The 24,998-nt window shown below is 28.7% G+C and overlaps 2 protein-coding genes across 2 annotated transcripts; both read right to left on the bottom strand.

Annotated features, from left to right (window-relative positions):
- Nucleotides 1-3,723: 3,723 nt before the first annotated feature.
- On the bottom strand, nt 3,724-4,827 carry EAF01_003767 (uncharacterized protein; the record flags this gene model as incomplete). The annotated part of the gene is given in 4 exon segments (XM_038912021.1): nt 3,724-4,166; nt 4,181-4,395; nt 4,513-4,698; nt 4,775-4,827. The coding sequence occupies 4 exon segments, from the start codon at nt 4,825-4,827 to the stop codon at nt 3,724-3,726; spliced, it is 897 nt and encodes a 298-aa protein (XP_038773256.1).
- A 1,270-nt stretch (nt 4,828-6,097) lies between these two features.
- On the bottom strand, nt 6,098-8,537 carry EAF01_003768 (uncharacterized protein; the record flags this gene model as incomplete). Its single annotated transcript, XM_038912022.1, has 5 exons — nt 6,098-7,738; nt 7,786-8,081; nt 8,117-8,184; nt 8,295-8,462; nt 8,491-8,537. The coding sequence occupies 5 exons, from the start codon at nt 8,535-8,537 to the stop codon at nt 6,098-6,100; spliced, it is 2,220 nt and encodes a 739-aa protein (XP_038773257.1).
- Nucleotides 8,538-24,998: the final 16,461 nt, after the last annotated feature.

Below are 24,998 nucleotides of genomic sequence, written 5' to 3' on the forward strand. Positions count from 1 at the left end.
CAAGCCTCATCATGTCAAACGTGGTAGTTTAGCTAGTTTCAACGGCGAAAGACGCTAGCCGAACAACAGATTTAGAAGCGGATGCCGGATTCTTTCTCGAAGATTTCACGGCATGGGTATTTTGTAGTGATATGATTCGTAGTTGAATTTGAACATTTGTTCATTTGAAACCTACAGGTGTCAATTGACGGGCTTATCTGTGCCACAAGAATTGATCGGATTGATTGAGATGAAAAAAGCTTTGTGACTGTCATTCAAAAATTGCAAATTGATAGTACCAAGGCACCTATTTGTGATTGATGATTTTCGTCGGATCTTTAACGCGGGTGATGGTGATAGCGGATGCTTTTAAACGATCAAATTGACTATACCTGTATATCGAAAAGCGGAGCAAGAATAATCTTTTGCTACCAGACTTTGTCTTGAGAGCTTGCAGAATGTAATAATAACTTTGTGATCAACAGATACTCACTTTTAGATGATTGCGATAAATCAAAGTTCAATGCGAGGCCAAACATCCCAATCCAACCCACGCAGCGTGAGATGGTCATCGTTTTCACAAACGGTCGCTTAAAGCTTGCATGAGATGTGTTAGACATATTCCTATACAGTTTTATGGGGTTGACGACTCCTCATATCTACACTATGCGCATGCTACTGCTACAGCAGTGTGAATTGGAAAATTTTCTTGTGTCTTCGAGTATCATTGTAATACTCCACATTGAACCATATCTCAAATGAGGCACTGCCTGAATTTATGTCAGATTTTGGAAATGACTTATGATAGGATAAGAGTTCTCTGACTAATAACGACGGAATGAAAGAACAATCTATTTCTAGGGAACTTTCCGAGTTTGAAAACGGTGAGTACCATAGTTGTCACAACAGAAGTTGATAAACGATAACCATGCTACCTTCCATTATCAGGGGCTCTGGGTATCCACATTCTGTGAACCGCCAATGTGAATCCCCTCTCAACTATCTCCCACTTGATTCTGCGTTAATCGTCGCCATCAGCAACGTGTTTGGTTGCGGATGAATGCCTGAGGTAGACACCCGACGCGATGTAATAATTCTGGGAGTTGATTTGTTCGTTTTGGGTCATTGGGAAGAATGATTCTAAATCTTCTCTCGAGATCCACGATAGCATATCGCCTTCCTATGATCGTTGGCCACGAGGTACAATTATGCATGAAATCAACTGCCATGGTCTAACAGCTCGGAGAATTCGTATATCAAGTGGATACTTCGGAGACTTTACACGGGGTGTTCTTCTGTCCCCTAAACATTGTCGAAAGAATCCAAGTAGACCACTTGTTCTCCATCTTAGCGATGCCAGGATGCACAAGATTCATGCAGAAAAACGACAGTCAAGCTAACAACATATCGGTATCCGGCAAAATTAAGGTTCATTTCGAGGAACATTAATATTGACCTCAGCTGAAGATGATCTTCATTGGATTGAAGGCCGATAGTGATGACTTTATTTGTATTGGAGCAAATTGCGAGTTGTAGAAGGGCCACTACAGCTTCGAAGACAAAGTTAGTGGGATGATCCAGGATTGAAGTATGTGAAATAGGCTGTCGATCTTGAAGAAAGTTACTTATACTATGTACTACCTAGTCCCCAGCTCCACTAGGAGATCACAACAGAGAGGAGAGTCGGACCATCGGAGTATTGCCTTCTCAAGGTAGTTTGGGAGAGATGGCCAGGGAAAACGATGTCGAAAATCTCATCGACTTACAGAAAACACATTATGAAGTCGTAGAAGTACAAGGTACTTTTAATAGAAAAGTAAATCTCTCTGTAGGACCCAATGTGCTTGACCGGAACTCAGAGACAATCAATGGATTATCAGGTCAACTTGACGTGCATAGAAGTCCGCCCGGAAGTAGAATTGAAGACGATAGCTTTACTGCAAGTGGAATTAAAAACTTGCGGCACCACCAAGTACCTGTGCCAAAGTATCAAAGATATCTACCTAGTAAGTATCGAAAGGCAGTAGTCTCTTCAGTATCTGAAAAGTCTTGAGCCTCGTAGGGTAACAAGGTCTGGAATTGGATCTTGTAGATGAACGAACGAAGATTAAGGGATAAGAAACCCCATCAAAATAAATTCACTCTAGGAATCGAAGAATGGATATGCTCAAATCTGAAAGAATAGGACATTGGGCGCAGAGCTGCCGAAGCTGTAAACCAATACTCGATTCACCAGAATTTAATTCCGACCGGCCGAAACTTTCATAGCCCTCGTTCACTGTCGACGGTGTGGTGATTAGATGACGGGATCAGAGGAGTTGATTTTTTGATCGGAATGGGCAGCTGGAGAAAGGTGGGAGGAGAGATTCTTAATAATTCTGCCGGGCGTGGTGGCGGTGGTAGATTAAGGCTCGCTCTACTTTCGTAAGACCCCAACCAACGCTGTAATCTCAATGTGTATGTTTCACTGCATGCAATTTTACAATTGAATACCGAAACTTTGTCAAAAGAGTGAGCAGACTTTGCTATTGATATTCATTATTATAAGAAGATTACGCGAAAGGAATGCGAATTGTTAAAAGTTTCGGAGCTGCCTCCTCAGCTCGTCTGTGTGGAGTGTGAAGCTCACTTATGATCTCGCAGAAATTCCTATCGAAACGGAATCTTTCACGGATTGAAATACATACCAGTCTAATAGAACATATTCATGGAGGTTTCAAGTGGGCCGACCGGACGATTGTTGAACTTTGGCATCATGGAATCTCAACCTCTGCGATGTTTTCATGAAAGGGTTTTCACCCTGCATACTTTTAGGATATCGTTGACAGTGCGGCAACCACTGCCCGATCAAGCGCTGTTAGTATCGCACGAAGCCTTATGTCGAGACGAATACTTGGCAGAATGTCAAGAAGAAATATGCAAAATGTGCTTTGTGGACGTCTCTCTCATATTGTAGGGAAGTTCAATGAATGAGTATGAGAGCCACAGCGGAAACCTCCCTTGAATTTCTAATACTTTCCATGACTTTCACTCTCTTCTCAGTCCGCCAAGACTACCCTTCTTTGATCGCACGCAGGTCTTTGGGTGTCAGTTTGCGTAGTGCCTTCAAGTCGGGTCTCCGAGGGTTCTTCGGTACAGATTCTCTTCATGTCCGTAAACTTTCCAAATCAGCAACCATACCCTTAGTCATTTGCTTTCTTTGTATACGTTGGAATTTTGGTGCTTCCTCTTTACGCAATAGTCGGCTTTCTTGTGAAGCCAAGACCGTTGGCTGTCCTTCCCACAACGTTTTTCGCACAAAGTTCTGTGGACACAGGTCACTCTCGATATTCTTTAGTTTCAACATCTCGCTTCCATTTCTTGTATTGAATTTCTCCCTTGGCCTGGCAAAGGAGTCTGGGTGTAGGGCCTTTTTGCCTCGTCCTTCTCAAAATTCATGAGTGTTTCATCAGCTGGTGTAAATAAGTTTTGTTTGCCTCGTCAAACCCACGTCGATGCAATCTCACTGAATTGATGCTAGCATATTTTGGGCAGCCAGCATGCCTAAACCCCACCTAAAAACCAAAGACTGAAGCTTTGAGGATAATCTCTAAGATAATGAGCTAATATTGATATCTCATTGCTTCAAACGCTAGTTATTGTGATCACGTTCATTCTTCCAACAACAAGTAGGCCATAGGTCTGACCAAATTCCAAAAAAAAATGAGTATAAAAGCCGTAAACCACAGAAATAGCAAAGACCGTTTAACTTTCCAATTTCCAATTCTTTTGTCTTTCGACAAATCCAACTAAAGCCCTGCCCACCTCATTTGGATGCGTTGCACTCAAGAAATGAGCACCTCCCTCCACAGTGACTAGCTCCTTACTGGCAGCATTAACAAACAACTGGATCTCTTCTTTCGCATTCGATAAACTGTACACGGCATCTGACGTTCCGTGTAACCAAAGAATTGGACATTGCACATCTGACAAGCGGCCATGCAATCCGTCCCGCTCCTTGAGATTTATGGCTGCCATTCGAATTCTCCTCCTACCTTCATCTCCGCGGTATGTTTCTTTAATAGTTCTTATCCAAAATTCTCGAACATCATATGAACAATCATTAAATCTTATATTCACCAAAAGATTGCAATATTCATCATCTGGCTCGAAATCCTCAGTTAATAACCTGAGATCGGCTGTGCTTTCTTAATAATTTGACTTGGTGCGGCTGAAGCATTCCAACAACCAAGAGAGCGTGTTCTTTCAGACTCGTAGTCCATGGATGTTCCCAGAGGAATGACACCTTGTATTCGTTTGGGTGCAATGAGAGCCATGCGAATGGTCAACCAACCACCTTGCGAGGTACCAAGGACAAAGGCATTTTCAATAGAGAGAGCATCCATTGCCTGTATATTTGCTATTGCCGTGTCCCAGCTTGACGAGTATCAGTCTTCGTCTCGCAATACCCTGCTACCGCGACATTAAGACATCCAAAGATACAGAAAGGAAGAAGGAGATAAATAAATGCGCGGCAAGGAAATTAAAACACACTAAGTCCAATTCTCGGTTTTGGTTCTCGTTTGTCCATGACCCAATGGCTCCATAGCTAGGAGATTCATTGCTGTAGCAAGTTCTTCATTCTCGAATTGCTGGCGATAGAGTTCTGATGATGTTGTAAATGAATTAACAAGAATAAGAGTCGGTTTCGAGGGATTGTAGGTCTTGGGCATAAGATAGCTGTGAGTTTAGTACCAGTTCTAATTCTGCGTGACTTATGTAAGGAATGTAAGCAAGGGAGATTGTTTAGACATACCCTACTTCTATTCCTCCCAGATGAGGTAGCTGGATAGTTTTTGTGTTCGTCATGATTTATTCTACACCTACTGTGAAAGAAAAAGAGTACCAAAGTTCAAGTTTTCAATGTTTTCCTTCATCTTATAGATGCGCAATCCAATTTATCTACCGAAAGCAATGATGCGATGTAAACTTGAGCATCTAGATGGAGGTACTACGTATCGTTCAGCTGACAGCACCTAAGAACATTAAGTCGACCATCCTACTTTTGGGCCACTCTTGTTTTGGGCCACCCTTTTACACCAAAAATCGCTTTTTTAGCCTGTTAATATCTTTATCAATGTATAATCTAATTTAATAAAAATTTGAATATATATAATTTAAGTCATTTTAAGCTTATTTTGAAATTTTGAAATTTTTAGGAATTTTCTGTATTAAAATCTAGAGTTTTAAATTTGTATGGAAATTATATATAAATTTAAAACTTTTATAAAATCTTTAATAACTTTTTAATAACAATTATTAAAAGAAAACTATATATCTTTTTGAAAGTTTTGAGTTTAAATCTATATAGAAATTTAAAAAAAATTCAAAAAAATTAACAGATATAAAGATATAATATACAATGAGCTTGAAATAGTATAAATAATCCTTATAATTTTGAGGGTATTCTTTTAAATATCTATTTATAGGAAATTTTCTTTTTTTTCTAAATCCTTCAAAATAAACATGTTATAAATTTATAATAAAATTTTATAGTTTATCTTTAATAATTTTTATTAAAAAGTTATTAAAGATTTTATAAAAGTTTCAAATTTGTATGTGATTCTCATACAAATTTAAAAATCGATATTTTGAAGCTCTAGATCTCAATACAGAAAAATCCTAAAAATCTAAAATTTTCAGATTAGATTCAAAATGATCTAAATTATATATATATAAATTTTCAATAAATTCTATTCATAAATAAGAAAGTTAAAAATTCCATTTCTGGTGTAAAAAGTGGCCCAAAAGGGGGGTGGCCCGAAAGTAGGGTACCCGACTTAGTGGCTAGCTGATCGATGAGTTCATGAATCGCACTTGCCAAGGAAAACCTTGGCCGAGGTATTACTGCAGATAGCCAGATTGCAGTTGGCCCGAGTGGGAAGAAAAAAATAAATTGCCTAAAGCTTCTTCGGAGTAAGCTTCTGATCTACAGTCGATCTATTGTGGTATATCCAAGCCATAACTCCACGCTGCAAATGCTATTGGTAAGAAAGATATAAACCTGGACCTGCGACAAAGTCCATGTACCAATCCAACTCAATCCGTCCTAGAATTCAAAATCCAGCCAATCTTGTTTCTATTGCGAATCTAAGCATTGGCAGTCTCCAACATCACCTCTAGTCGTCATCCCACTGAGCAAAGAAGGACACTTCGTTGGAACCCGATCATCGCTCGCACATTGCATCAGTAAACCCCATATTCTCTCGACAGCGAACCCGAATGAAGGATTGTCAGGCGAATCATCTTCTTCCACAAATCTTGAATCATGACTCCATCCAATCTCACTAGTTATTGTAGACAACAGATCCTCATATATGTTTCGACGAATTCCGCGGATACGTCTAGCTGATGCGATAAATTGTCCCTTGTATGACAAAAGGATTTTGGTGGAGTCGGTACAACTTGATCCGTAGATACTTTTGTACAGATTTGGGACCACATCCCAGTCGTCAGTCCATCCAAATCGGTCACCACAGTCGTTACAAGAACAAGTAGATTCAGAAAATCCAAGACTCAACATCCCCGTTTGTGGTACTAGGTACGAATCAATTCGTGGTATGAGCTCCCTGATGTTATGGGCATGAGCTTGAATAAACATAGTTTGTGCTGCCAAATCATTCCAACGAGTAACGATATGACTGAGGTACGTTCCTCCTTCGCGACCAAGATTGGAAAGCCGTTCAACAATATCGGCTCCTGTAGAGTTCTTCAACATTGACAATGAAACGGTGGGGTCTTTGGTGTATATAAGAACACGTGTATTGTGTGAGGATAGGTATGATGTTGATTTTATAGCCTTCAACATCCGTGCGATCGACTCAGGTGTTTCTTTGTAAGCGCTAATGACAATATCAAAGGACGATGATTCTGGCGTATACAAGTTGTCCATTGAGGAGGCGGGGCCGGATTGTAATCTGATTAGCTGGGATAGGGATAATGCATATAAAGCAACTATAGCCAAGGTAGTAAGCGAGATCTCTAACATAAATACATATGTTCTTTGAAGAGTCGGACTCGAGGCTGTATTGTACAATCGGCAGTGAAGACGGCGTTGAATAAATCCCGAAATGTTCTCAAAGAAAATGTAAACTTTGGAATATCCAATGAGACAGTAAACCGCTAGAAAATAGGAAGTGAATTGGATCCAAGATACCACAGATGTCGGCCCAAATGTTAATGATATCAGCAAGACAAATATGCTAGAAAGTCCGGATACGACGACATCTGAAATGGCAAAAAGTGTTTTGGCGTCCAGATTCTTCGCAGCCGAGAAAGGACTTGGGTTATATGCGAGAGTACTGGTGCCAGAAAATACTGCAGCAACCATAGCTATAGAGGAGATGGAAAACAGAGCTAGAGTGCCTAATTTCGGATAGAACTCTAATGTGCTGCGCTCCCGATAATAGGCCAGAATGCCACTTATGAAGAGCCCAAAAGTTGTGGTCATCAGGATGTAGCCATGATAAGACGATGATGTTTGATCCCCGTGATCGTTCATCTTGTGAGACGCCATAACGAAAAGAGCTCTAGAAAGGCCGGTCATAGTGAAAGCTCCAATACTACAAATAATTCCTGGAACAGTGAGACGATACTCATTGTAAAGAATCAAAGTTGTGAATATTGCGATGCCGAGAGTCTCAAGAGATAGGCGGTTGGAAGAACGCGACTGCGGAAAGAAAATAAAGAGCGTGAGAGATTCTATCAGGTGAATCAGTGGCTGAAGTTTGTTAGCTTTGTGGCGACCGTTTAATAGATATCACCCACGAAGAGCATAATCAAGACAGGGAGACTTGACATATGCATAAGCGCCTCCATCAGCAACGGTAAAGCAACTGCGGAAGTCAAGGAGGCAGGCATCATCCAAAACCATGATTGAGTTTGCTGGAGGACTTTCGGAATAGACTGAACATTGATGCGAGATTCATGTCGTGATGTGATGATAAATGTAAGCAACCACAGGCCAAAGTGGAATGTAGAGATTGTGAGAGCTAGATGACGATTAGTTTTTGTCCCGGCAATAAATGAATGCTGCCATACGGTAATCTGTATTTGATTCAGTACTAGTAAGCATCATTGTCAAGATCGACAAACTTACGAAATCCTCTCTGTAACAACAGAAGCTTATTTGCATATATTGAGATCGATGAAGAAAATATCCAGAAGCTACGGTATGGCACGCGTCAGTTCCTACATCTCTACTCCCATGGGCGGACAAAGATATATATATTATAATCATATGTATGATGTGAATGTCATCACATGCGCAAACTCACACTGCTTTTTCCCAACTCAGGTTCTCAATGCCATTACTAGACTCGAAATCGCACGGGTGGAGACTAAATCCTTCTTTCAGTTCATCCAAGAAAGGTTCGATATCAGTTTCGACAGCGGGGTGAAGAGGGGACCCCAGAAGTCTACAGTCATTGCTTTCCATAATCACACTCGAGTATTTGCAATGGGTCTTCGGACTCGGAGAACTTCAAGTCCTTTGATCTTGCTTTGATATAGGACAACATGATTGAAATTTCCTTATGTCGAAAGGGGTATTGATCATGCGGGGGGGCTTAGCAACTCATACTAACATTCATGGATAGTGATAATAATTCATGCTGGAAGGGATTTCGATCCATGGCCACACGCCGCATATTCTAGGAAATGGGATTTGATGTTTCGCAACTAGCATGGTCCACAAATCATAACGGTACCGTCTTCATGTCCTCTTCTAGTTTAGGCACTTGCGTCTCAACCCACGAGGTCGTCCCAATTATTCACCACGATGTATGTGATTCATATTTCATAGAAGATTGGCCTAAATTGCTTTTGCAATCGAGTAGACATGAACCGGAGGATACTTTAATCCCTTAGGCAGAGTAAGAAGGAAGAGACGCCGATGCTTTTTCATGGGACAAAGGATGAGATTTTTTTTTTCCAGGGTCCAACTGCCTATTTCTCAAATCATTTACCAGAAACTATGAAAGAAGATCTAAAAACAAAATGGCAATCAACAATCTGAAAAGCCGTTTTCGTGGTATTGTAGGATAATGATACACGCGGCAAAAACCCTGAATCTATGGGGAGTTGAAGAGTGTACGAGGAACACATTACTAATCTAATGGCCAAGAGCACCAGTGGGTGTACAGACTGACGGGACACTCCAAAAATTGACTTGTAGATATCTCTTGATATATCCAACTTTATATTTTCAAGAATTATTTTTATTGTTCATTCGAGATGAAACAATCAAAGCATAAATTCCAATATCAAACAATTGAAGAATGAGTTTGTTAAATTTTGTGAAAGTTGCGAAGTGTCCCATCAATTTATGCACCCACCAGTGGAAGTGGAGCCTTGTCGTAAATGCGAAGTATGAGGAGAGGTCTTTTGAAAAGCATTATTAAAAGCGTTTTTGAGGTAGGTGTGAGCCCCATTTTTCACTTGAAAATTCTTGGAACTGTTTTGAACAATTTTTTCTTAGTTAGCAAGTTCAAAAATCCCAAAAATGGAAGGAATGCGCCCTTTCGCTCTTTGGAAGAGGCCTGGGTTGTGTAGCAGCACGACGCACCTGTTCGTGATTTATGAACCTCATGCCCACAACAAAATAAATGTAGATGATCACTTACAGCTCTCTACCATTTCGTGCACTGGACCGCATATTGACTCGAATGAAGATCTTGACCACAACTACGAGTACTCCGTAAAGCGAAAACAGCAAGTAGGGATCTTAAAACTTGGCTTAAAGGAGCTTCTAGGCAGCACTAGAAGAAAGTAAGTTGTCGGTTTTTGATTTCCATGTGCAAAACTGGGACCAGAGGACCAGAGGGAGATTCCCCATCAACCATACTAAATCATCTCAAACCTCCATTGTATCAACCACATACGAGAAGCTACATTCACCAAAGAATGGCCAGAGCTATTGTGCTTCATCCTTAGAGACCTCTCTAAAATCCATTCCCATTTAATGTGGCATGATACTTGATCGAGAATATTTTCATACGCTCGAACTTGACATGCCCGAATGCAGGATAGGATGTGCTCAGCAAAGTCGAACGAAAGAGAGCTCAACAACCTGAAGCTTAGCTTCAAGAGCCGGCACGGTGAAGTTGGAGAATATCCTCATCATCGAATGATGCACTTGTGATATCATTGATCGTAAAGATGTAAGTAAGATATTGGACAATCAATAAATCCTAATGAATTTTTAAAGGTTCAATAACGTGATTTATCAGTGTGCGGGTCATATCAGTGTGCGGATCATTTTCACCTCAATTCATTCTATTTTCTTTCAATATGCGTTTTTATCAACAATCCACAATGGATTCGAATAATCAAGAAGCCTGTATACTCCTCGCTATCGAAGTTATTCAAAAAGACAAAAAAACAAGTATTCGAAAGGTTGCAAAGATATATAATATCTCGAATACAACACTACAGCATAGAATTAATGGTATTACTTTCTGTTCCGAATATCAACCTAAATCTTATAATCTTTCAGAACTAGAAGAGAATATCATTTCTGAATATATAATTGATATGGATTTGAGAGGATTTCCACCTAAATTAAGAAATGTAGAAGATATAGCGAATCATATTCTTGAATCGAGGGGTGTAAAGCGCGTTGGGAAGCTCTAAGCGCATCAATTCGTAAAGCATCGAATCGAATTAAAGACACGTTTTAATCGTGTTTATAACTTTCAAAGAGTTCTTTGCGAAAATCCTAAACTTATTGAAGAGTGGTTTCAATTGATTGCGAATATGCGAGCGAAATACAGCATTTTGGATAGCGATTTCTACAATTTCGATGAGACAGGCTTTATGATGGGTATAATATGCCCCGGAATGGTAGTAACTAGTGCTGAACGGAATGGCAGAAGCAAGGCAATACAACCAGGCAATAGAGAATGGGCTACAGCAATCATATGTGGCAATGGGGAGGGTGAAACTATACCCCCATTTCTAGTGGTTCAAGGACAGGTTCATCTTTCCAATTGGTATACCGAAACCGATTTTCCTGCGGATTGGGCTATTAAACCTACATCTAATGGATGGACAAACAATAAGACAGGTTTAGAATGATTGAAACACTTCGACAAGCACACTAAGAATCGAAGAAAGGGCAGGTATCGAATGTTGATATTAGACGGACATGAAAGCTATGAATCAAGAGCTTTTCAAGTATATTGCAAAGAAAACAATATTATATACTTAAGTCTACTACTGCATTCAAGTCATTTAACTCAACCACTTGATGTGGGCTGTTTTAGCAATCTGAAACGTTTATATGGTGGTCAAATTGATGGGTTTATCAAGGCACATATCAATCATATTTCGAAGGTTGAATTCTTTATAGCTTTTAAAGCTGCATATAAAGAATCAATCATCTCTCAGAATATGAAATCAGGATTTCGAGGAACAGGTTTAATACCATTTAACCCTGAAGCCATACTTTCGAAATTAGATATTCGAATTCGTACACCTACCCCTCCCTCTTTCGATCTAGATCAATGGATCTCTCAAACCCCTCACAACCCAACTGAAGCTCTTTCTCAATCAATTTTAGTGAAATCTCGAATAACCCGACATCAATCAAGCTCCCCTACACCTATATTTGAGACTGTACTAGCTCTAGCTAAAGGTACAGAGAGATTAGCTCATGAGAATACACTTTTGAATGCAGAGATTCGTACACTTCGAAAGGCAAATGAGGTATTAAGCAAGCGTCGACGCGCGAAAAAAACCCAATTACGTCAAGGAGGAGTACTTACTGGGCAAGAAGCTCTTGATATATTATCTCAACAAGAGGTTGATATTCAGATTCAACGCGACGAGCGTCAAAAAGGGAGGAATTCTAATGAAGAAGCATCTTCTAGTCGATGCTGTAGTAAATGCGGAAAGACCGGACATAATGCAAGAACTTGTCAAGATAATATAATAGATCCTAGATTATTATAATTTTCATAGTTTTAATCAATTGATTCAATGGTTGTTGAATAATATGAGTTTGAAAGAGTGAATTGAGGTGAAAATGACCCGCACACTGATATGACCCGCACACTGATAAATCACGTTATTTATATAATAATTTAAAAAGAAAAGATTAAATATTATATTTAGAATATTTAATTCTAAATTATTAATTGCTTTTATTTTAATACTGAAAAGAACTTTTTAAATTTAAATAAAACCCTATTAACCTTATATATATATATAATATTATTATTAAAGAAATTAATAAGGTACATAAACCTAAAGAAATATACTTTCAAATTATATTTTAAATATATAATAAAATTAGAAATCTGAAAACTCGAAAATATAAATTATTAAAAAGTTATTAAAAGATTTAAAACTTGAATATATTTATTATCTTTAAAATAAATATATAATTATAAATCAAATTTAAATAATTATTTAAAAAGGTATAAAATTAGATTAATAATATATAAAGATTTGTAAGATACTTTAATTATTAAGATTATTCTTATTATTATTTTAATAATAATATCATTTCAAATAATAATAATGCTTATAATATAAAAGACTTAGAAGTAAAGTAATTTAATATAATAAATGTATATATAAATATATTTAAACTGAATACCTTCAACCCTATTGTTTGCTTTTTATTAGATAATTTTAAACAATTAAACATAATTATAAAAATAGATCAGATTCTTTATAATCTTAAGGATTTTATAACATTTTAATATAAAGAATTTATATCGAAATTGAAATGTTTAGGTTTAAAGAATAGTAAAGAAAATTTATATATTTATTATATTAAGAATAAAATAATAAGATTATTGTCTTTTATAGATAATTATTTCATAATATATATAAAGAAAGATAAAGAAGAAGTCTTTTAAATAATAGTTGGACTTGAGTATTATTATATATTAAAGGAATTAGATAATATTAAATAGTTTTTAGGGATTCAGGTAATAAGGAATAAAAAACTGAAAAAGCTATAGCTTATTTATAATATTTATATTAAAAAGATTGTAAAGAAATTTAATCTTATAAAAGAAAAATGTTTATTAATATTCTTACTCTATTATAATTTGTTTTAATATAAAAGATAATCATCTAAAAAGAATATTAAAAGGTTTTAAAAATTAATTAGATTAATTTTTTATTTTATTATTATAATTTGAGTAAATGTAATATTTACTGTAAGCAAATTGTTATAGTTTTTGAAGAATTCGAGCTCTATTTATTTAATAATTATAACAAAAGTAATATCTTATCTTTAAAGTATTAGATTCTTATCAATCGAGTATATTATAAATAGTAATATTATAATATAATGTATTATAATATTTAATTCTTTATTTACTAATAATTTAAAAACGAGATAATTATTTTAAAGATATGTAATTTTAATATATAAAGAATTAGTAATATAAAAAGCTTTTTGTTAAGATATTGTAATTATATTAATAATAAAAGTAAAACTCTTTAATGTTAAAAGAATTGTAAAAGAAATTATAGTATTTAAGAGGTATTTTAAAGAAATATAGCTTAAGGTAATATTCATTTAAATCTTTTATGATAATTAATAAACTATTTGCTTAATAATAAAGAGAAGTCATAGGATTTAAACAAAACTATATTATATTGATATTCAAAATATATGATTATAATAGGTGTGAAGAATGTAAGGTTCTGGGGGAATCCCGGCCGAGGTTGAAGGTCATATTTATATAATATATTATATAATATAATAAGAAACCAAGTCTTTTTGAGCTTGGTAAGAGCCTCATAGGTACTCAAAATCCCTATATATACTATTTTTTAAGTAATAGATAATAAAGATAATAAATATAATTCAATTCTTTTTATAATACTATATAATTCATTTCAATTATAAGCCTAATAAGTATTTGAATTATAGGATATTCTTTCAAAAAACTTTTAAATAATTTATACAAATTTATAAAACTAAAATATAGATATTATACTTTTATTTTTTTATAATCATTTTTTATTATTTGCTTTTTTATATAATATAATTTCATTAATTTCTTATAAAATTCTTTTCGAATTTGAATCTTTATAATAAAAGTTAAATTAATTACTCTTTTTAATAACAAAAAGAATTATAAGAATGTTTTTCTAAATAATAATATTAAATAGATTAAATAATCTAAAGAACTGAAAAGAAAGAATAAAACTTTTAAAATTTAGAAATATATTAAGCCCAATAAGAATAACAATAAAACTAACCTTCCCTCAAAACCTACTCAATCAAAACCATTTATAGCTGTACCTTAATTAGAATTATTTATTATTGAATTTATTAAATAAAATAATATTATCATCAGAAAAACTATAAATAATACAAATACTATTTCATTCTAAAAATATCTAAAGAAATAAAAATAACTTTAATCCTTATGGAATAATAATTTTCAAATATATAAAATCAAATTTGAAAAATAGACTCAAAATAAAAAAAAGTATAATATAATTAAAATATAGATTATTAAATTAATATTAATTATTATTTTAATAAGAATATAGAATATATTCATTATTAATAATAGATTATACTTTATAAAAGTATTTGTTATAATACTTAAAAAAAAACTATAATTATTTAATAATGAGATATAAGAATTAGTATATCTTAAATACATTAAGATTATTAATAATATTAAGTATATTTATATATTAATAATCAAATAATATTAGGAGTAAATTGAAGTTTACTTCAAAATAATAAAATAGAAAATTCTAGAAATTATTAGAATATTAAACATTAAATCCTTTTTAATTATAATTATAATTAAATTTGCATCAAAATAAATAAATTTAGAGCTTCGAAATATAATTATAATATAATTTAAAAACTCTAATATAAAATCTTTATAGAAATATAAGGATATTCTTAATATATTTATAATTACTTTTCTTTATATAATATTAATTAAAAAAAGAAGTAAGAATAGTATAAATCAATATTTAATATTTTAAAACAAATTATTTAATATAAATATATTTGGGTTATATTTATATATCAAATCTAGTAAAAGATCTTATAAATGGCCTAGTATTAAATATTATTGATTAAAGTATATACTCATTGGGTTTAGTTCGAAATTAATCTTGAGTATATTTATTAATCAAAATATAAAAAAGATATTTAATAAAATTTAATTAAATAAATTCAAAAATATTTAAATTATTTAAAGAAAAAAGAGATAGTTGAAAGTTTATATTAAAAAAAAGAAACAAAAACATTATTCCTTTTTTATAGAATAAATAAATATTATTATAGTTATTTTAAATTTAAATAACTTTGAAAAGATTGAATTATTTATTAATATTTATTTTACTTTTAAATTGATTAATTATTTATTATTAGTATTTATTCTGATAAATAATTGTAATATAATATATATTGTAAATAATAAGGATTTGTTTGTAGAAGGGTTATATCAAAAGGTTAAGAATAGAAGAAAAGTTTATATCGAATTCTTATTCCTTTTAATTGAAGACTATAATATAAGAGTAATTAAGAATTGTTTTAAAGATAATATAAGATCGAATATAAGGAATTTAACTTTCAAAAGTATCACTTATATTTATAGCTTTAATATCAATATTATCTTTAAGGTAATTCTTAATAAAACGGGAATCTGATATTACAATTTAAATTATATATTAAGGGAGAATAAGATATTTAAGAAGAGTAAAATTGTTAGAAAATTAGAATGTAAATTTGTAATTATCTTTTTTGAATATAAGTTTTTATATTTTTATTTGTTTTTTCTATATATTTTAAATAATTTAATTAGTATTTTAATATATTTAATAATTGTAAGAAAAGTATTAAAATGGTTTAGGTAATAAAAAGAAGAGTATTTAAAACTGAAAAGTAATTCAAATAATTTTTAATATAGATATATGGATTTCTATCTATATTTATAGATTAAATGATAATATTGAGAGCGTAGGATAAAAAATATATGTTAAGGTAATTATAATATGAAAAAAAGCTAATCTTCTTTTGAATCTTTAATTAAAAAGTATATTAATAATAACTTATTTATATAATATTAATTTTTTAAAAGTATTAGATTGAAAATCCTTGAATAAAAAATTAAATTTATAATTCTACAAATACTTTAGATATTATAATTTAATAATCATTCAAAAAGTTATTTCTAATTTATAATTAGATTGAAATAGAATTTATATATATAGATGTAAAGTATATTTACTTTTTAAGAATAAAAAAGCCGAGAGATATATAAAAAACTTTAAAATTTATTTGTATAAATTCATTAAATACCTTGTTGAATATATAAATAAGAATATATATTATTTTTAAATATTATAATTTAAATAAATTATTATAATAAGAAATATAATATTTAATAAAAATGTTTTCTTTTTATTAATTAAATTTTTTAATAATAAGATAAACATTAATATTATAAAAATATATTATTGAATTATTAAAAAGTAATAAAATTGAAGAGTAATCTCTTATAATAAAATATAAAAATAAATTAATCTTTAATAATTTAAATAAGAGATTAATAGATTTGAAAATAAAAAGTATTTTATTTATTAAGGAATTTATTTCTAATAAAAGATTAAACTTAAAGATAAATAAGATATAAATACCTTTAATAAAATTAATAATATTTAAGTATACTTTAGATTTAATTAATATTGGTTAGTACACTAATACTAGTGCATCAGAGTATCAAGGTATATATAAATAGCTTCTATATAGTATAATAAGAATTTCATTTTTTATATATATTAAAACTGTATTAATTGGTAATAAGTCATTTATAACAATTTGTTTAAAGTATATATGTATATTAGAATATAATTATACTTTTAGAAGTAAGTTTTTATATATTTGTTATATTTATTAATATTTTTAAAGTATATAAAACGCTGTTTTATTAATTTATATATATATTATACTTTATAATCAATTTCTATTTGTTTTTCTTTATAATAAATGTTTTAGAAAAGATTATTTGAATAGTATAGTTGCTTTGTTTAATTTATAATATAAATTATAAGTTTATAAATAAAATCTCTTTGAATACTTTGAATATAATTGATTAATTATTGATTAAGTATTTAGTATAATAAAATAATATATTTAGATTTTATAGTATATATTTAAAATGCTTAAGTAATTTTTTTAATATTTCATTTGAATAAAGCTTCAAATCATTTTTTTATTTTTTTTTAATAATTTGTTATAATAACAAGTATTACTAGAGATATAATATCGAATCTATTTCAAAGAGTAGGATTTCTTTATAACTCAGGTTTTATATATTAAAGTTAATTAGATTCTATTTATTTAGGTTAATCGAGTTCTGTCCACTCAGGTCAATCGGGTTCCATCCACCTAAACCAATTAGATTCCATTCACTAGGGCTAATCGGAATTTGTTGAGTTATATGAATTAATTTTATATAGTAAAGTCATAGAAGAAATCTTTTATATATATTCAATTCTAAGTATTTCTTTATTTTATAATATATAGGGAATATTGAGCAATCAAAAAGAGAAATAAAGAGTTTTACTTATACTACCCCCTCCTCCTTTATATTCTTTAAATTTGATAGATGAAATTCGAATTATAATAACAGAAATATTAAATATAAAACTATAAACAAAAAGGAATGGACAAGGTTAAGATATGTTTAATAATTTAAAAAAATAATTTTAAAAAAAAATAATTAGGGTATATAAATGGTTAATAATAAATAACGTTTTTAAGATATTAATTATTTCGATTCTAATCTATCAAAAGAATTTGGTGATAAGGATTGTATTATTATGGGAAAAGATATAATATAGTGTAATATATACTTGTTTATAGATTATATCAAGGAATATGTATTGGGAGATTGAGTATTAATAGTACATATAAACTTGTATATATGTTTTAAAAATGAGGCTTTACTTTGATTTACTGAAAAGTTAGATTTATTAATTAAGTATGGTTTAATGTATATATTAAATAATGTTAAGCAATGGTATAAACTATTTATTATATATTCTAAGAACTTAATATTAAAAGCTTTAAAAAAGCTTTAATAGGAAAATTATATAATTAATGATATTTGTAAGAATAAAAGTATTTAATCCTTTGTAATTATAATTGTACATTATATTAAAGCAATAGAAATAAATAAAGATATTTAATATAATAATTCAATTTATAATAACCTTAATTCCTATTTGTATTCCTACGTTAATTACTTTATAGACATCTAGATAATAGTTTAATTTATAGAAATACTAGCTTCAAAGTAAAAAACATTTTATAATAAGATTAAATTACAATCTTGTTTTAATTTTGGGGAATATAGAAATGATTATCGACAAAGTAATTTTTATAACAATTATTATAGCAACACTTATTCCTCGTTTTGCTTATTTATTCCTTTTTATTTTTTTATCTTATTTAAAAATTCCCAATTTATTTATTAAAATTGTATTAATAAAGAAAAGTATATAAAGCCCAAACCTATTCTTTTAGCTCTTTTATAGAAGTTTAGATTACAACTTATAAAAGGCTTCTAATTATTAAGAGGTTTTAGTATAAATAAAAGAAATAGGTATCCTTATATAAACAGTTTTTTCAGAGGAAATGGATAGTTGGTATATAAATACTTTCATAAATATAATAGTACAAATTATATTGATAATAACTTTTTGGATGTATTTGAAGAATATGAATTTGTTTATAATAAAGAATTAGAAGAGTAGAGTTATATTACAATAAAAGAAGTTATTTATAAGAAAGTTTTTTTTAAGAAGATAAGAACAATAGTATTGAATATAATTTAAATAAAAACAAATATTTTATGTTGAATAGTATTTAAAATTGTAAGGAATGTAAGAAGTGTAATAAAGTGTTTACAATTAGAAATAAGCTTTTCAAGTACATTTATATAAATTGTTATATAGAGATTCTATAATTTATATAAGGTAATGATTCTGACATTACAAAGTTGAAGATTATAGGAATCTGGTGTACACTAGGGATTAATGCTATCAAAAACCCAATCTAAAAAGGAATTCATTATGTAAACCTTAAAATTATTATTAACATTTCAAATGAAAATAGATAAGACTTTTAGGTTTTTTAGGTGTTTTTAAATAAAAAATTAAGATCCACACCCAAACCCAAAATTCTATTCATATTATATATTATTGACGCTACAACACTAATAATTAGTAGAATACATAGTTTTAAATATTGATTTATTTATACAATTATAATAATATATAAATCAATTAACGGTCAAAAGTTTAAAATCTGTGCCAATAGTAGATGTTCCTGTTTATTAATTGATATAAAATGGATCTTCAACTATTCTAATACATAAATCGAAAAGGGTTTATATATTAATATTTAAGGATATTAGTAATCACTTTTGTTTAAATTAGTTAGCAAAATTCGATATCTTTTTGTTAAGTTTATTCAATAATAAATAAATCTTTAATAAAGTTAATATCAAAGTTTAAATGAAAAAGGGATTTAATAATTTGAATAATTCTATTATTCTATTAGAAAATAAGTTCCTAGTATTATATAGAGTCTATATAGATTTAAAAGAAAAACATTTATTATATATTTATATGGAGATTTAGTTGTGTTATTAAAGGTTTATATCAAAGCCGAATCTATAGTCCAAAAGGTTATATCCATAATAAAGGTAATAATATCTCCTAAATCAATAGATTCTATTTCTACTAAATATTATCTCCTCTTTAAAAATAAGGATTACCTTTTTGAAAATATAATCTCAAAAGTTTATAATATTATTATAGATTATAGTGATTTTGTAATATTTATAAACACTTTGAACTTATTAATAACCATTTAAGTAAAAATATATATAAATATTATTAAAGATTATAAGGAAAACGAAGAATACCTAATTAAAAATAATTTTTAGGAGATAAGTTTCAATAGTCTTAAGTATAATTTTAAAGGTAAAGGATATAATTTATAAACATTATCATTAACAAAACATAAAAAGGTTATTTCACTATCTAAAGGAAGTAAAACTCTAATTCCCGAATCCATATTCTCTTTGGATCCTACCATTTTTACTAAAAGTTCAGCATCACTCTTAAAGATAATTTAGAAGATAATTTCTATAAGCATTACAAAGCCAACAGATGTAACAGAAATTGTAATACATAATAAAATATATATATACTCTGAAGATTGTGAATTTATTAAGTACCTTGAACAATTGATTAAGGATTTTGAAGATATATAAATTAATAATAAACCTATTGATCTTTTATATAACAAAAAGATACCAATCATCTTGATCAACAAATAACAGAACACTAAGATAGCAGCTTATATGTACCCAGTCAGCAAAAAGAATTAAGATATTATTGACATTACATTCAATAAATTACACAAAACAGATTATATAGAATAAATTATAAGACCTATACCCTTCGAATATATAATATTTGTAATATAATAAATAATTAAGGGCAAACATAAAGATTACATTGTTATCAATTTACAATTGGTTAATAAAGCTTCAATCTCGAATGCCTATCTAATATTATTATAATTAAATGTAATCGAAGCTTTAAAAGGTACATCTTTCATTACAGTCATTAATACATTAGCCTTTTTCTACTAGTTTATAATCAAAAAAGGAGATAAAGAAAAGTTCACCATTATAAGCCATTAAGAATAGAAACATTTTAAAGTAATACTTATAAGTTTTAAAAATTCATTAGCACACATATAAAAAGTTTTTAACAAAAAGCTATTCCCATATAGACAATACACCCATATTTTTATTAATAACATTATTATTTTTTCAAAAACAATAAAGGAACATTTACAACATTTCTACAATATTTTCATTTTTTTAGAATTATAAATCTTATTCTAATACCCGAAAAATCTTTTTTAATATATTCTTCAATAATCTTATTCAAATATAAAATCAACAATCTTAAACTTTCCATAATAATAAAAAGAATAATAGTTATAAAAAATCTAATTTTTCTATTAAATCTATAAAATCTCAAATATTTCTTCGAAATAATCGGATACCTCAAATAATTTGTTTTTTATTATATCAAAGTAATCAAACCATTTTAAAATTATAAAACTGAATTATTAATTGAAAATTGAAAACAAAAAGCTATAAATGGAAAGCAAAAGGGCTTCTATAAATATACATATTGAAATCTTACACCCATTAAAATAAAAGTATTCTAATTGATTAAAGATTACCTTTCCTCCAAAAGATTTCTTATTTATATAAATCTTTTCTATTATTTATTTATTAAGATTAATAGATCCTTAAAATAGGGTTACGGAATTATAATGTTCTATTTGAAAAAGGGTTATAAGTTGCCTAAGAATTTTTCAAAGATTTCGCGTACAGTAATTTAATTCATTTTATTTCTTAATAAATTATTTGAAATGATAAAAAAACGTTACCATTTAATAAAACTAAAAGTAGTATATCTAATTTATACATATAAACGATTAAAAATTATATTTCAATTATTCAGATTATTTATTATTATTCTTACAAACCACACTACAATTAAAGAGATTTACAAAAATAGTTCATTTAAAACTTTAGATATTATAAAAATAAACTAAAGATTGATTATAATATTCCAATATTTATTATAATATAATCTTGAGATTTACCGTATTTTAGACCAAACTAATATCGTTTTTAATATTTTGTCCCATTTATTAGTTATATTTATAAAGAATATAATAAAAGATAATAAATTAGATAATATTTGGATAACAATAGAAATTTATATGGCCGATAATATTAAATCAAGATTTATTAAGGGATACCATAAGGATATTTACTTTCAAAGAATTCTGTATTTATTAGGAATTATACTAAATGATTTAATCCTAGACCAGCTGGTTAAGAGTAAGATCCTGTTTTGTTTTAATAAGGGTCTTTTATAGCACTATCCCATTAATGGATAGGAAAGATTAACAATACCTAACAACATAATTAAGAACATTTTTGAGATAATATATAATAAAAACTATTATTTAGGACTTGAACAAATCAAATTTGAGCTACAAGATTTTTGTATTCCCAAACTTACAAAGTGATTTATAAAGTATATAGAGTTTTATTCAAATTATAAAGTAAACTCTATATCTTAATAAAAATCTAACAACTAATTATAACCCATTTGGATACCTTTTAAATTATATCATATAATTATTAACTTATAAACTTTATAATAGATTTATTGAAAATGAAAATGATATTTTTATAATTAATAAAAAGTTATGAGTTTTTCGATTCTATAGTTATTATAATCTACAAGTTTTTAAAAGAATTATTTCTAATTCTAAAATACATTATCTATATAGTAGCAAATTGGGCCGATATTATTCATGTTATACTTATGCTGTACAATTGGGGAATACTATAGAATATTATTTTAAATAGAAACCCAAAATTCACTTTAGAGTTCTAAAAAGAGCTATTCCGAAAACTATAAATCAAATTATTCATATCAATAGCTTAATATTTACAAACAGATGGTTAATTTGAAGTAAAGAATTAGTAGGTAGAGATTGTTATTAGATATTATATTTATTGTTATTTAAAGAAAAATTGGGTTTCTGTATTCATTTTATTAATAATTATAATAAATAACGCCTTTTATACAGCTATTAGTATCTTATTAAGTGAATTAGTATTAGGATTTTGTTTAAATAATATAATCTCGAGCCTATTAGGTAAAAAAGATAATAAATACTTTCTTAGAATTATTTGGGATCTACATCAATAAAACGTCGAAATAGTTATTAATTTCGTGGTTAATATAGTAAAAGAGAATTATGATTGTAAATATTATTTGTTAATAATAAATATAAATAATAACATATATTTTAAATCACATAAAGACTATCAATTATTAGACAAATCAAATTAAAAGATCTTAAAATAATATTTAGAATTCTTCAAGGTTCTGAGGTGTATAAGAAAACTAATATACAAAATTAATCTTCTACCTTATTAAAAAATTCATTAAGTTATATTTATTGTATACTTATATTCCGATTTTATTAATAAAGATTCTTTTAATTAATTTAAGTTTAATTATATTGAATTTATAAAAGTAAAAAATGATAATAAGTTCTGGCGATTATATAAACTGGAAAGACTTATCGATAAAAGAATAATTAAATATGATAACAAAGATAGTATAGAGTATTTAATGAAATATAAAGGATGGGGTAATACTTAGAATGAATAATTTCTAATTGAATTACTTAATAATATTAAGGATTTTATTGAAAATTATAAAAGAAAATTGAAGATTTTATTAATTCTTTTCAAATGTGGTAGAGATTGTCCTCCCAAAAAATGGGGTTCTATTGAAAATAAAGATTTATAAGTAATCATAAATTATTATATTCAATTTTGGAATTATAGATCTTATACTTCACCTTTATTTTTAGAGTAACTTTATATATTCACTTTTAATAATATTATCAACACTAAAATTCAATACTAAATTATTTTCTTTTCTTTGTTAGCTTTCCTTATAAGCTTTTAATCTCTTCAGTCTTTTTAACTTTTATTAATTATAACTTCAAATTGAATATAATAACTCTCTTAAATCAATTAAATGTCTTCTTTTTAATTAATTAGTTTTTTCAATCTATTTCTTTTTTTTTTCTTTTTTCTTTTCTTTTCTTTTATAAAAAGGATAATAAGAATATAAATAATCCCTTAAATATATCTTAAAATAATCGTAATCTTTTAAGCTAATAAATAGATTGAGAATATAATACAATAAATAGTCAATATAAGCTTCCCAAATGGGATATTTTTTCATTTATATAAGATTATTCTGATATAAATTCTATAAAACAAAAAATTATCTTTTTTTCCTTTTATTTTTATTAATTCCTAATAATGTAAGGGCAGTTTCGGGATTTAAGAATAGAATTTACATTAGAACCCCTCAAGAGTTTAATATTTAATTATTATTGAAAGATTTAGAAGAATAGGAATAGAGATCTTTATAAATAAAACCTGTAATTTAAATTAAAATTAGGGTTTTTAATACTGGTATATCGATATCTATCCTTATAAGTTTCTCAAAAGTTGATTTTAGGTTATTATTGATATTAAGGAAATCGCTTTTATGGTTATTGTTTATAAGAATATCGAATCCTTGTAATTCTAAGACCCTTTTATAACCTTATAAAGCCATAAAGGGTTACTCCACTTTTTATATACTAATTCTAATTTGAAACACAATTAATAAGCATTTTAATACTACTATTCTAATTATTAAACACTCAAAGAAAAAGACTATAATATCAACAAAGTTGTTAAAAACCCTGGAATATAAAACTTTGTATAAAAAAATCAAGGATAATAAGATATTCGATTAAAAAGATATTAATATCTATATCAATATGTATAATCCTATTTTAACTAATTTAAAGAATTATATAACAATTATTGAAATAGTAGAATTAAAAAAACATAAATGTCCAAAGAAGGTAAAAATATTGGTAAACAAAACAATAAAAAATGATATAATGAATTCTTTAATTAGAAAGTGTAGGGAAACTATATTATTAGAGTTGTTCAATTAATTCAACAATGAGGGAGAAGAAGTGATTTCTGAATAGAAGACAGGTTCAAAACTTAACCCAAGATTAGCAATAACTTCTGGATTAATAATAACCCCTGTTACAGCCAAAAATCTGTTATTTAAAGGACTGGATGAACTGCCTATAAAAAGAGTAAGGATAATAAAAATATATTTTTTATTAAAAACGAGTTAATAAATAAAAGTTAAGTATATAGGCCACAATATAGTATAATATACATTATAATTATTACCCAAGCATTCAAATAAGCGTCAAGATAGTCAGAATTATTAATCAATTCTTGAAGGATATGACTGAAGTAATAATAATGTTC

This window comes from Botrytis porri (assembly GCF_014898465.1).
Source record: "Botrytis porri strain MUCL 3234 chromosome Unknown BPOR_004, whole genome shotgun sequence".
Taxonomy (NCBI): Eukaryota; Fungi; Ascomycota; class Leotiomycetes; order Helotiales; family Sclerotiniaceae; genus Botrytis; species Botrytis porri.